Genomic DNA, 13,258 nt, shown 5'->3' on the forward strand with positions numbered 1-13,258 from the left:
TACACTTCTCATTGGGGGAGACTTTAATATGACGATGAATGATGACCTCGACCTCTATCCTAGACGTACCTCCCACAAGCAAACTTCTGATCTAGCAGAATCTGTACAAGCGGTGGGTCTTGAGGATGTTTGGAGAACCCACTACCCGAATACGCCCTATTTCACTCATTATTCTAACGCACACAACAGTATGTCCCGTATCGACAATTTTTTCTGGCCCACAACTTACGTTGGCTATTTTGTGCGGCCGAAGGGCCTCCCTCGGGGCATTTCTGGCCACTCTCCTCTTAGTGTAGAGATAACTTCAGTTCACCCGTGGCCCTATAATTATCAATCCTTGGATCCTCCAGATCCCAGACATCAAGGACTGCCTGATAGAACACACCGAATTTTACTTCACGGAAAACGTCGACTCTGTGCGCTCCGCAGTTACGATCTGGGAGGCATACCTGGCGGTCATTAAGGGTAAATCGCTGGTGCTCAAACTTGGCTACTTACGGAAACATACCGACCAGATCCATCAGGCCGAATCTAACCTGTTACGCCTTGAAATGTCCCATAACTCTGCGCCCTCGGACGACACGGCCCGCCGTCTCCGAGCTCAGCAACTTGACTATAGAGCCCTGGCGTGGGAACAGACACAAGCCCGATTACTTCACACACGCCATCGCGTATATGAATTTGGTGACCGCGCGGGGAAGATGCTTGCGTAGCTGGAACGACGAGAACAGGGAGCTAGATGGGTGTCATCCATAGTGAGACCGGACGGGTCGTCAACCGTGGATCCGCAGGAAATAGCAGAAGCTTTTGCCGACACAAATCTATACCGCTGGGGCGCGCTACACTTCAGAGGAGTCCAGACAACTCCTAGAGGAGATGCGCCTGCCTACCCTCTCTGAGACTGACAAAGACGCTCTAGACGCTGATATCACAGTGGAGGAGCTTACTACGGCACTCTTTGCCGTCAACTCTGGCAAAGCAATGGGTCCCAACGGAGTCCCCATTGAATTCCTGAAGGGCATGTCTCTCGGCGTCGTCCCGCACCTCAAGAATATGTTTGAGGATAGTCTGGACAAAGGCATTCTGCCACTGGACCAAAGACTGGCCTCCATAGCGGTCATCCTCAAACCGAATAAACCACCTACCGACTGCGGTTCCTATAGACCGATATCTTTGATTAGCGCGGAGGCCAAGATCCTTGCCAAGCTTCTAGCCAATCGGTTCCTCGTTGTGCTCCCCTCCATTATCCACGACGATCAATCGGGCTTCCTCCCAGGGCCGCAATACGGTCCTCAACTTGAGGAGAGTCCATAATGTTTTGAGTCGACAACCTTTTCTACAGCAAAACGCTGCCATACTGTCCCTCGACGCCACGATGGCGTTGACTCGATAGAGTGGTCCTGCCTTTTTGAGGTCCTGCTACGCTTCGGACCCAAATTCATCCAATGGGTCCGGCTTCTCTATACAGACCTATTGGGCCAAGTGCGAGTTAACAATCACACGTCTCGCAGATTTGGACTCCACAGGGGGACTCAACAGGGTTGCCCCCTGTCGCCGCTACTCTTTGCCCTCACCCTAGAGCCCCTGGCCCACTGGATCCGCACGGACGTTTCCATCAGAGGCCTCCAATGGAATGCCGAGACAACTGATAAAATCTCTCTCTATGCCAATGATATCTTGGTATATGTCACCTCCCCCCGATCCTCGATTAATAGCCTGTTCCACATCCTCACCAACTTCGGAAAATACTCGGGCTACTCCATAAATTGGTCTAAATCAACATTGTATATGCTACACAGCCCCCCACCCCGATTAGCCCGTGGGTTTACCATTACGATAGCCCAGGATGGCTTTAAATACCTAGGTATTTTCGTTACTCCGGATTCTACTATATTTTATTACCGGAACTTATTGGGCCCCCTGCGCAGACTGCATAGTGACTTAGCTCATTGGCGATCCCTGCCGCTCTCCCTCCCTGGCAGGGCGGCCTTGTTTAAGATGTTGGCGCTTCCGCACTTCTTGTATGCCCTGCAGTATCGTCCTTTCCCGATCCCGGACTCTTACTTAAACGCTGTGGAGAGTGACATACGACTCCTGCTGTGGGACGGTGGAGCGGTAAGTATTGCCCTCCAAAAGCTCACCCAGAGTTGGTACGACGGGGGCATCGCCTTGCCTAATCTGCGTCTTTACTATTGGTCTTCGCAACTGGTGGCCACCAACCACTGGATCCATGGTTCACCCCTGAATCCGGCCTTTCATCTAGACATGTGCCAGACAGGGCGAGAGGGCTATCTAGGAGCCCTCTACAGCAAACCGATCAGGAACAGATATGTGGGACCAATGGCACAAACTGTCGCAATCTGGCATAGGGCCAATAAAAGTATGGGCGGGTCGGACAAACTCACCAAACCGACGCCACTGTGGTCGTCGCAACAGCTAGGATCCCTTTGCTTCCACTTGGGATTCGACCGGTGGGACACGATAGGAATCTCGACGGTGGGAGACCTACTACACAAGGGCAAGCTATTGACATTCGAGGATCTTCAAATGAAGCATTCCCTTGCACGAACAGAGCTGTTCCGTTACCTCCAAATTAGAGATGCTATCCTTACTGCTATCCCTGATCTCTCCTCCATTCCTGAGATTTCCCCCTTGGAAGACAGACTGCTTTCGGAACCTCTCCCCGCAAAGGCCATCTCCTACACCTACCGTAAACTTTGTAACAGCCTCCCTGACACGTTCCAAGCCCTGCGAGACAAATGGCAGGCAGATTTAGGTCCCCTAGACGAAGAGGACTGGCGGGCGGCCCTAATGTCCCCTAGAGAATCAGCAATCAATCATAGGTTCCGACTGATCCAACTGAAAGTACTACATAGGGCCTACATGTCCGCTTCATTACTGGCTAGAATTGGGAGGCGCCCTGACGACCTGTGTTTAACGGGCTCCCGCTTGTCTTGCATCTTCTTTCATGTTTTGTGGGATTGTCCGATAATACAACGATTCGGGGGGGGGGACAGTTCGGCAGATGAGACACTCCCTGGGAAAGCCAGTCCCACTATCACCAAAGGAATGTGTCCTCAATGTGTGGGGGGCCACGGACATGAATGAACTTGAATTACAGTGGGCGGCGCTGGGTTTCCTGCTTACTAAACGCTCAATAGCTATGACATGGGGCTCTGCTGTAACACCACTGGTGGTGGGTTGGATGGCTGAGATGGATCGCTGTATGCTTGCCGAAAAAACGGTATACAAACTTAGAGGTTGCCCTACAAAGTGGGATAGGAAATGGGGACATTGGAATAAGTACAGTGGAGAACTCTGTGACTCACCAAAGTCTGAGTTAGCCATGGACAGAGCTGGGCCCTTATCTCGAATTGTGCGCTGATGTACCAGTTTTCTCATTCTGTATTTTGATCCTAATGTGTCATTCTATATGTGACTGATTTATTGACTCTGTTTTCTTTTCCGTTCAATAAAATTTTATGTTAAAACTATACAAAAAAAAAAAAATCATCTCATCGTGAGCAAAGAGACCTGTCATCAGTAAACATCACAGCCGTTCCTCTACCTGGTGGTATAGCTTGGGATAGAACTGATTATGACATTTATGGCCCTGTCGAGCTGTTGAAGATTCCACAACAATTTAAGGTTTCCTTGAGTGATTTTGTGTCACCCAGTACATTTTCTGATGATTGGGACTTTGAAACTGTTAATAACATGATGGCAGACTTAGAAATGTCAGCAAAATTTGCAAAACATGAATACTTAGATGGTTCATCAAATTATGAAGAAATTTATTGTTTTAATAATTTTGGTCATCATTATTTGCACAAATCTGCAAACCGTAGAAATGTTTTAACTTACAGTCTATGGGAACACTGTCCAACGCCACCAAAAGGTAGCTCGAAAACATTTTATGAAAAATGTCCATACTTTACAGGTTTTAATGTCACAAATCCAGAAACTTTTTACTTTAAAAATGTTAATAAGACAGGCATGAGAAGTATGTTGATTAATACTAAGCAAATTTATTCTGTGGCCTTTTATGCTCAATTGTCCACATTAGGTTTTAACTTTTGGAAAGACAACATTGTGACAAAAACTGTCTAGGGCACAAAAGACTGGCAGCTACAAGGTTTAGAAGCATTATTCAGAGCCTGTATCATCCCAGAACAAATCATGTTCTTAAATGAAACTGTTCAACAGACATCTTGTCTTGGCCTGGCTAAGATTAAAGAATTAAACAAACCGTCCATACCAAAACCCACACCTGATAGTAATAAAACTACAGATGAGGAGGTAGACGTAAATTATATTTTACAACAAAACAGAAGTAATCCTGAATGGAAAAATTGTTAATCTGGCACACAGACACGAATACCTTTCAAGATAGATTCCTGAACAAGACACAAGGGTTTACAGTAACTAGGCCAGATCCAAGATATGTCCAGAGACAACATCTAGGGATAACAACAACTTACAGTGTAGGAAAACTGTGCCTTGAGTGGCTACAAAAATCCGCACTCCCAGATATAAAACAACACTTAACTTTACTTAAAGATGGCATTGATTTGAGAGAATTCTTACTTGGACCTCGCAAACAACGTAAAAACGTTTCATATACGCCAGTATATACTCTGCTTATAATGAAGCATGGAAAGTCACGCAAATGGAATCTGCAGAACCAATACGAGAAATTGATTGTATTAATTTAGATAAAGCGCCCTCTGTAGTTGACAATGGGTTAACAACTATGTCGTCCAGAATGTATTCTTTGGACATCATTGTATCATCTGCCATAGACATAATGGAACAGGACTTGCTAATGTTACAACATGGCCAGTCTCAATTGCGTTCTATAATGCTGCTAGGCTGGACGTTACAAAACTTTCTTTCAGGTTATGTACCTTGGCGTCTAACCAACACCACGTCATTGTTTACTGGATTTAACCTTACAGATAAACAAATCTCTTTGGCACAGAGGGGAGCAGACTATACGGTGCTGAGCATAGAAAAACTGGAAAGATTACCATTAACCGTTTCTGAGAAGCCAGCCCTTGAATGGATAATACATGGCACCATCACGATACCAGTGACGATTTTCCAGTTTCAGTATTGCTTAAAACACATACCAGCAGGCCTGTACGAAAGGTTGGGTAAAGAGTACATAAAGTCGACCTGGGATTTACCATAAACACACAAATGTTGGAGTGGGGAAAAGGAGGTGTTTCTTAGTGGTAAAAGTTGCAAAACCACATTGAGCGGTACACTTCTTTGTCAAGGCATTAATTTACATGGAGCCTGTGATGGTTCTTCGAACAACTTATCATGCCGCCTGCAGGGTTCCCCGGCAGCAGTGATAGATCCAATTTTTAGGCAGCTTTCCAATGGGAGCTACATAATGCTGAATGATCACAGCTGTTGTGGAATGATGCCAGGAATAGCCTATCTCAATAGTGTGTCAGCCAGGGTCACTTGTTGTATGCAAGTATTGTTTCCAAAAACTAAGACAGACGGGGTGTCGCCACTATGGCTTCACTGAACATCTCCTCAATACGAATTGATACTTTAAGCAGACTGAAAGCCATTCTTTTACAAAAAACTGTGCCACTGACCTCGTCCAGAGAGACGTATGATCTGCAAGTTGCAAACTCCTCTGCGGAGATACATGCCTTATTATCAACAAACTGCCCCATACATTTTTCAGAAATGTTAGGTCATATCTTAAACATGTCTGATACCAGTGGTATTGTACATGTATTTAAGACTATTTTTTCGGGACTGTAAGCACCATTTGAAGCAGTCCTAGGTATTTTTCCTAACTTCGTTTTAGGACTCGTAGCAGGGATACTATTTTTATTCCTCCTGCTCCGTTATGGCAAGTACGGTCACCAGCGATACCCAGATTACCATGGAGAACGCTCTTCTGGCAATGCAGTATCGTGAACGCATAACACAGATTCTTGGCTTGGCTCCTTTGAGAGATCTGAATATCACGTGGTTCCGGTCATTCAAACCAATCTGGCAAGATTGCATCTTACCTGTTCTACGATGCCTGCTTTGTGGAGAGGAATAAATGTTGGATAACACTTCCATCAGCAATGCCAATGGATGTTGACGCCTTACTGGGTCCGATAACGGCTCATGTATTGTTTTGCCCCCAACGGCTACCAATCCGGATGACGGCATTCATAGAGATTTCACTGGCAATTCCAGCTGAACGTGATGTACGCGGACCAACAGGCACACAGGTACCATCTACTGCGAACATTGCTAACGCGGCTGACGCTGACGGCGATGCTTCTCATCTGTGTACGATTGATCTACTTAATGAAGTGCTTCAACTTTCATCTACTGTGGTAGACGATTTCTTTGCCAGCCTAGACGATTTAATGTTTTCTCCTGACACCGAGAATAACTTCTAAAGTTAGCACACAGCGTTCTATCAGCTTCGAATTCGACCTTCGTTTTTCAAAACAAACACTTCTAGCTTTGGAATCTATTTTTCTACGATTTGAATTGACTTTTTTCCAAAAATGGCACAAAGCAATCTGCTTAAAGTATAACTATTCTTAGAGAACAAGAATTCTTTGAACACTTCCTAGAAACAATATTGACCTTATCAAGAAACCAAAACAGTTTATATATTCTGCTATGGGATGGTCTCTACCTTTTTTCTGTATTTAGAGCCATTTCATATATGTAATTTTTTTAATGATTCATTCAGTTAGCAATATTAACAACATGCTACATGATTGAAATGAAATCATTGCTTTTAAAATACAGTACCATACGTATGCTCATTTTTTCATGTGCAACCATTTTTCAAATGCATTTTTATGTATTTTTGGGTCGTATTGTAAACACATGCTTTAGATATGTTTTAATGCTTAGATTTAGTAATGTTGAACATAATAAAGTGGAGTGGGTGTTGTAGAACATTTTAGGACCCTAGTGTAATTTTCCCAATTCATGCCCTTATATAGGTGTAAATCACCATACCCTTATATAGGCATAGAAATCATAACCATAGTTAGACATAGCTCATGCAGTTCAAATACGGCAAGGTACTTCCACTAGTTCCGAAAATCCACAACGATTTCTTGGAAAACTCTGCTTCAGCAGCTAGGGACTTCCCCTTGCTTGAATATTGATTTATCCAAGAACTCATGGAGTTTTCAAAGAACTGAGACTCTTTGATGATGTTATTATGTCCACCTTTACGTCAATCTCGGCACCATCAAGGTATAAATATGCCCACACTTGCCTTAGCAAACACACGGTGGTTTGGAGCAGTTAGACTATCTACTTGCCCGACGCATCATGCTACAGCAAGTGCCGAAGGAAGCCGACCCTCCAGCAGACGCACTGAGAGAGACGCTGTCTTTTCTCCTGCCGAGAAATCCAGCTCCAGTGTTTCTAAGCTACCCTTGCGGGTTGTTGGGAAATAGAGTTTTGAGACTGACCTCCTTCATTCTAAAACCAAGGTACGGAGCTTATTAGACCCTAAGAGAAATCTTGGATAGATTCTTGGCAAAAGAATACTAAACTTATGCTACAGCACACTTACTTCTTCCCTCGTACTAGACTTAGGTTAGGTACATCGGAGTAGGCGTATTTTAGGAGCACCAGTTGAGTACTTTTTAGCCTTTTGTTGTTTATGTATGTATTTATCTATGGTTTAGGAACCATACAATGCTTTTACAGTATTATTTTATAATACTATTTTTACTGTACGCATTATATTTTATAACCAGTATCGCGATTGTAGCAGTTCATTTCTTCTGCATGAGAAAGAAGACTGTTCAATAAATACTTTTATTGAAAACGCCCATCTCTCTATTTCTCTGCACCTCTGGTGAAACGAAGCATGCACGAATGACTGAGTAAAATATCTATGTTTTGTTTCCACGACTCTGAAGATCAGTTTTATCCTGGGGAAACAAAGTTGTCATGTTTATGTGGTTGTCGGAAACTGATCCCTTCTTGTGAACTCGAGAAAGTTTCTAGTGACCTCTGAGCTAGCTGGCACTCACAATTAAGTCTAATATATTCGATAGCGACCTAGTAGACATAAGTCCTACGTCACATCTATAGGATATATTATTCCAATGCGCAGAGCCTATTGGGAATATAGGAACTACACTACAATGTGTCATGTCCTGTACAACTAAAGGATTGCAGCCGAGCACCACTGATCTAATACCACTGACTGAATAGGATCAGTCACAACGTTGCACTGTGAATTTGACAAGTGATTGTGAAACCTGTTGCTGTATGAATGCCTGTGTCCCTTGCCAACCACCCACACATTCATTTGTATGATCCACAAATTGCACACAGGAACATCCCAATTGCAGATTCTAATCTTCCTCCAGGTCAGCATTCACCATGTTACTCCTAATCCACCTGTACCTGTCACTTTCCAACATCGCTGGCCTATTGAACTGCTTCTAGTCTGGCCATCCAGATCCACCTCCTACAATGAAGAGCCCCCTTGCTTCATACGTTGTACTCCTTAATCACCTTCGAAGTCTCTCCACCAGCAGCTAATAACACTCATCTCAAGAGACACAAATTAATGGGATTGCCTTCACAGTACATCTCCAAGTGGCTATATACTTTCTTTCAAAGATTCTCAACATCATGGCTAACATTAACAGCAATTGGTGCCCCTCCAAATCATTACCTCTCTTGCCGATAACAGTACTGTTTCCCAGCGAAACTTTTTTTATAATCTCTTTCAAAGCCATGTGTTTATTAGACTTACAAACTACTTTTCCGCAACAACTGACTTGATCCCTTACAGTTTGACTCTCAATCACTTCTCCCCATTGAGAAGCTCAACTATAGGTTTCTAATTTAAGGACCTTGGGCTCACAAAATGCACCAGATGTCCATACTAATTCTAATTGATCTATTGTGTGTTTGATGTGGCTGTCTGCTCGATTCTAATAAATACACTTCTTTCTGTCAAACTTGCAGGTACGGCAGAATTAGCAGTAATTTGGTAACTCATTTTTTTTACTTGACCCCAACTTTATCATCAACTGTTCCCCTGCAAGTGGGTGTCCTCAGAGCTCAGTCCTGGAACCATTACTTTTCTTGCTTTACAGCACATAGTTAGAACAACATATGCTCACTCACATCTCCCACTGCATCAAACATTGACACTCAAGTGACAAGACCCGATGATAACGCTATCTATCGAACAACACAAAGTGGAGACTACATACACTGTAGTCCGTGAATGTTGTGCTTGAGGGTCTCTGAGACTAAACATTCTGTGACTCTGGTACTGAGACTTATGAGGTTCATTCCCCCCCATTCTGATAGATAAACAATACCTCTTGGAAGCTGAATGAACCTCCGCTTCTTCCTTCCTCCTCCACTTTTTCATCTGTACTCATCAATTAACAGCAACAAGAAATCATCAACTATTGAACATTAGAAATATATGCTTACCTCTTGCCTTTAACACTTCCAAGTTCACCATTATTTCTATATTTCTGTTCCTACTGAACTACTGTAATAGCCTACTGTTTCGAATTCCCAAGAACACTGCCTCACCAACCAGTTTAACAATTTTGCAAAGCATTTACTCTTCTCTCTATCATAACCTCATTCCACTTTTATTCATTGTATACTGAGTGACTTTCGGCAGCAGCAGAGCCCAGTTTAAGCAGCTCACCATGTTTTTAATACCATCCATAGTATATCTCTTCTCCCCCTTCAATAGGACAGACAAAATATCACAACACCCCATCCACCTCAAATATGTCATTCACACTACCACCTTTCAGTGGCAACACTCCATTTTGCCCACTATTGCTTCCACTCATTCCACTTCTGCCCTGTTCAATGGAATGCCCTCATCTAAATACAAGGATATAACCTCTTATACAACAACTCCAAGGGCTAAACTCTTCAAGGAAACCACAAACTCTACTTCATTTCCCTTTCTCACTTATCCTTGCAGGTGTGCAAACACATCACCTCAAAGCTACTTTATCTGCTAGTTTTTATCCTTATTCCACGTTATATGTACTCCTCAACCAATGTTTATCAGACCTGCTATTTAAAAATGTATTACTGACCCATACACTGTCTTTTTGATTCTCGGTAGAGACTTTCTGTTCGAAAAGCTTGAGTTTTCTACTTGATGTTAAGAAAAATCAAAGCATAACAGGGAAAAATGTCATATTTTCACGCAACTGTAAAAGTTAATAAGTTGTTTTCAGTGTTTGAAAGTGTTGGGAGACTCACAGGCAGCAGCTTCTGCGTCCAATTTTTCTTCATTATTTGATGGATGAGTTTCGCAGTTTGCTAGTTGCTTTTTAACTTCCGCTTCTTCATCATTTTCGGTTTTTTTCTGATGCTGAAAAAGAAACAGTTAAACGTTTTTTAATGCCATCCACAAATTATAAAGTGTTTAAACTTAACAGAAACCCAAAGGCGGACCCATGTAATCAACATTTAACAAGCATTGTGATTTGGAGGGCAATAACTTGTGATTACAAGATAATAAGTTCAGGCTACAAATTACTACTAGCTGAGGCTATAATGAGTGACCCAGTCTTGACAGCTACTTTTCAGGTCGAGCCTAAAGTGCTTGCGCTGTCTGCAAGACCTGCTGTAATCAATAATATCACTTTTTTCCCACCTCCTACTTATCATTGGTTCACTACAGTGTCCTTTTGTTTGCGGCTTCCAAACTTGGTTGTTGTGCTGTGGTATATAAATAAATAATACCGGATCTAGGTTTGACTTGACATAGCAATAACAGATAGCTCAATAAATAAGAGTCAAGATTCGAGGTAGTAGGAGTTTGCAGGTTTAATACAGCATAAAGGACAGGAACAGGACAACCTGCACGGACAAGATCTGGGATGGCTAGCTAGCACGGGACAGGATTGGACTGGCGTAAGGGAATGGGGTAACATTTAATAACAGTGCACAAGCATATATATACTAAAACAATTGCATTACAGTGAATACAATAGGCGGAGCAGTGGGTGTGGTCAATAGCAGTCGCGAAAGATAAGGGTGAAAGTAGGTGTAACAGGAGGCGTATACATAGACATGTGATGTAAACGTAACAGAATATGTCATAAATGGGGCGGAAACATGGAGGGGGCTACCTAAGGAGCCGGGACCTCTGACCTAATGGTGCGCGCAAACTGACAATGACGTGTTACTAGGAGAAGCTGGGGGCTATGAACTCTGTGCTAGGAGTAGAGACTGAAGTCTAGAGAGTCAGGGCGACATGTACCTAAACCCTATCTAGTATCTGATGTTTTAGAGAACATGTTGATAGAATCCAAAAGTTATCGGGGTAAAGGCTAACAGACTCTAAGACTGGAGCATGCATTATTCTACATGTAGTGCGTGTTGAGGAATATTAAATGACCATTAATACAGTATTTCTCCTACATGGAGACGTAAAGGCTAGACAATGACGGAAACTATTGATGCGATTCAGTAGCTTAGGAATGCAGAGAAGGAGGGCTGGACTGATAACTAGAATCATAACATACTCTTGGCAGACTCGTAGGCAGAGCCAGGCCGAGCCGGGCACTGTGAGGCAGGAAGTAAGTGAAGGGTCGAGGATACAGGTGGGGGCTGTATCGCTCCTCAGCGAGGGTTCAGGAGACAGAAGCTGAATCTGGTGTCCGGGCCCTTTTGAGGCCTAGAAACGGGGACTTTTCAATGAAATAACGTGCACACTGAGAAACGTGGCAACGTAACTTTACATAGGCCTGATATTCGTAGTATTCACGAGAACTGGAAACTAGCATACTAGAAATGGACACAACTGTAATTGCGTCTTTAATCGAACATGGGGAATACATATGCATATTAATCATGCACACATAGCATAAGATGGGGGACACGTAGGGACACTGAACATGGCAAAATTTACTTTTCCACATTCCCTCCTTGTCACTACGTTTCCATCAGGAAACATCAATATTCATGATACCATCTATCATTTCATACAGTATCATTTGCTTGTCTCGAATTTTCTTGGAACGGGATTTAGAACGGGACTCGGGACTAGGAATACAAGAGGTAGCACAAACGCCGCAAATCGCAGGGCCACATTGTAAACAGAGGCAGCAACTGAATATGATCGCTACTGCAATACCCAGAAATGACAATACTTTCCATCCCCAGGCGGAAATTATATCCCAGAACCAACCGGACCATGTCCAGGTGCCTGGATTTTGGTGTAACAGATGGGCAATATTATGGAGTCTGGTAATAGCTGAATAAACAGACGGTGCGTTTATTAGGAATGAAAATGCAGCAACTAGATCCGATGACTCTACAGGCCCCGCCCCTATCGGCCAGTATGACGTCAAGGACGAGACGATTCTGGAGCACGACAATTCTCCTAAAGGATTGTTCTTCGGTTAAGTTACCTAGAGCAGAAGTAGTCTCAATCACTACTGCTTCGAGGGTTCTCGTTAATCTACGTATCAGTTTAATATTCACGACAGTACCTAAATAGGGGAAGACACCTTTATTGATATCTATATATTGTTCTAGAGCAGTTTCAGTATAATCGACAATCGGGAGGTCTCTTTTGTGTCTAGTATGTACTAGGTGGGAATTCCTATGATAGTCAGGTGGGGCTAGAAAAACTGGTGGCAGTAGGAAGGCAATATAACAGGTTCCCTCCCAATCGAGGGGCAGACGAACATATGCGGTCTGACCACAAATAAAATAAGAATGACGTGAAGCTTTGAAAATAGATTTCCTACTGTCACTATACTTGACAATAGTAGTACAATCGCTATGGCCTACATGTACGGAACCATTCTTTCTGACACATAATTCACCTTTGACTGGTAATACTGACATAGCAGGTAAGTCTGGAGTAGTATCAGACTGAACATTCAGGACCATGAAATTCGAAGAATAATTACCCAAATTATAAACTTCATTTTCTAGATCTAACCCTGTTCTGTGGGGAAGACCTTGCTTGTCTGGGAAACATGTACTGTTTAGAAAAGACATATCTGTTGAGGATGACGTTAACGTGGACCATGCTCCACACGAACCATTATGTGAAAATGGATAAGGAAAGAGTGGCAGAACTCCCTTCGGTGTCTGGAAAGGGGGGAGTCGACCACACACCCAACAATTAGTGGCATTGCTGGTCTGGTGTGAATAATGTAACATGCGGATAAAGGAATTATTTCGCATAGCGAGACGATATGAGAGTTCATGAGGAGGTAGATCACTAAACGTG

The 13,258-nt window shown here is 43.2% G+C and overlaps 1 protein-coding gene across 1 annotated transcript in view; it reads right to left on the bottom strand.

Annotated features, from left to right (window-relative positions):
• SLC39A6 (solute carrier family 39 member 6) overlaps window positions 1–13,258 on the bottom strand; it is a 408,063-nt gene that overhangs the window by 191,546 nt on the left and 203,259 nt on the right. Inside the window, exon 5 of the mRNA XM_078687710.1 lies at window positions 10,267–10,378. Within this exon, the coding sequence (XP_078543836.1) occupies window positions 10,267–10,378 (112 nt within the window). The remainder of the gene's footprint in view (window positions 1–10,266; window positions 10,379–13,258) is intronic.

Source organism: Lissotriton helveticus, chromosome 4_1 (genome assembly GCF_964261635.1).
Source record: "Lissotriton helveticus chromosome 4_1, aLisHel1.1, whole genome shotgun sequence".
NCBI classification, from domain to species: Eukaryota; Metazoa; Chordata; class Amphibia; order Caudata; family Salamandridae; genus Lissotriton; species Lissotriton helveticus.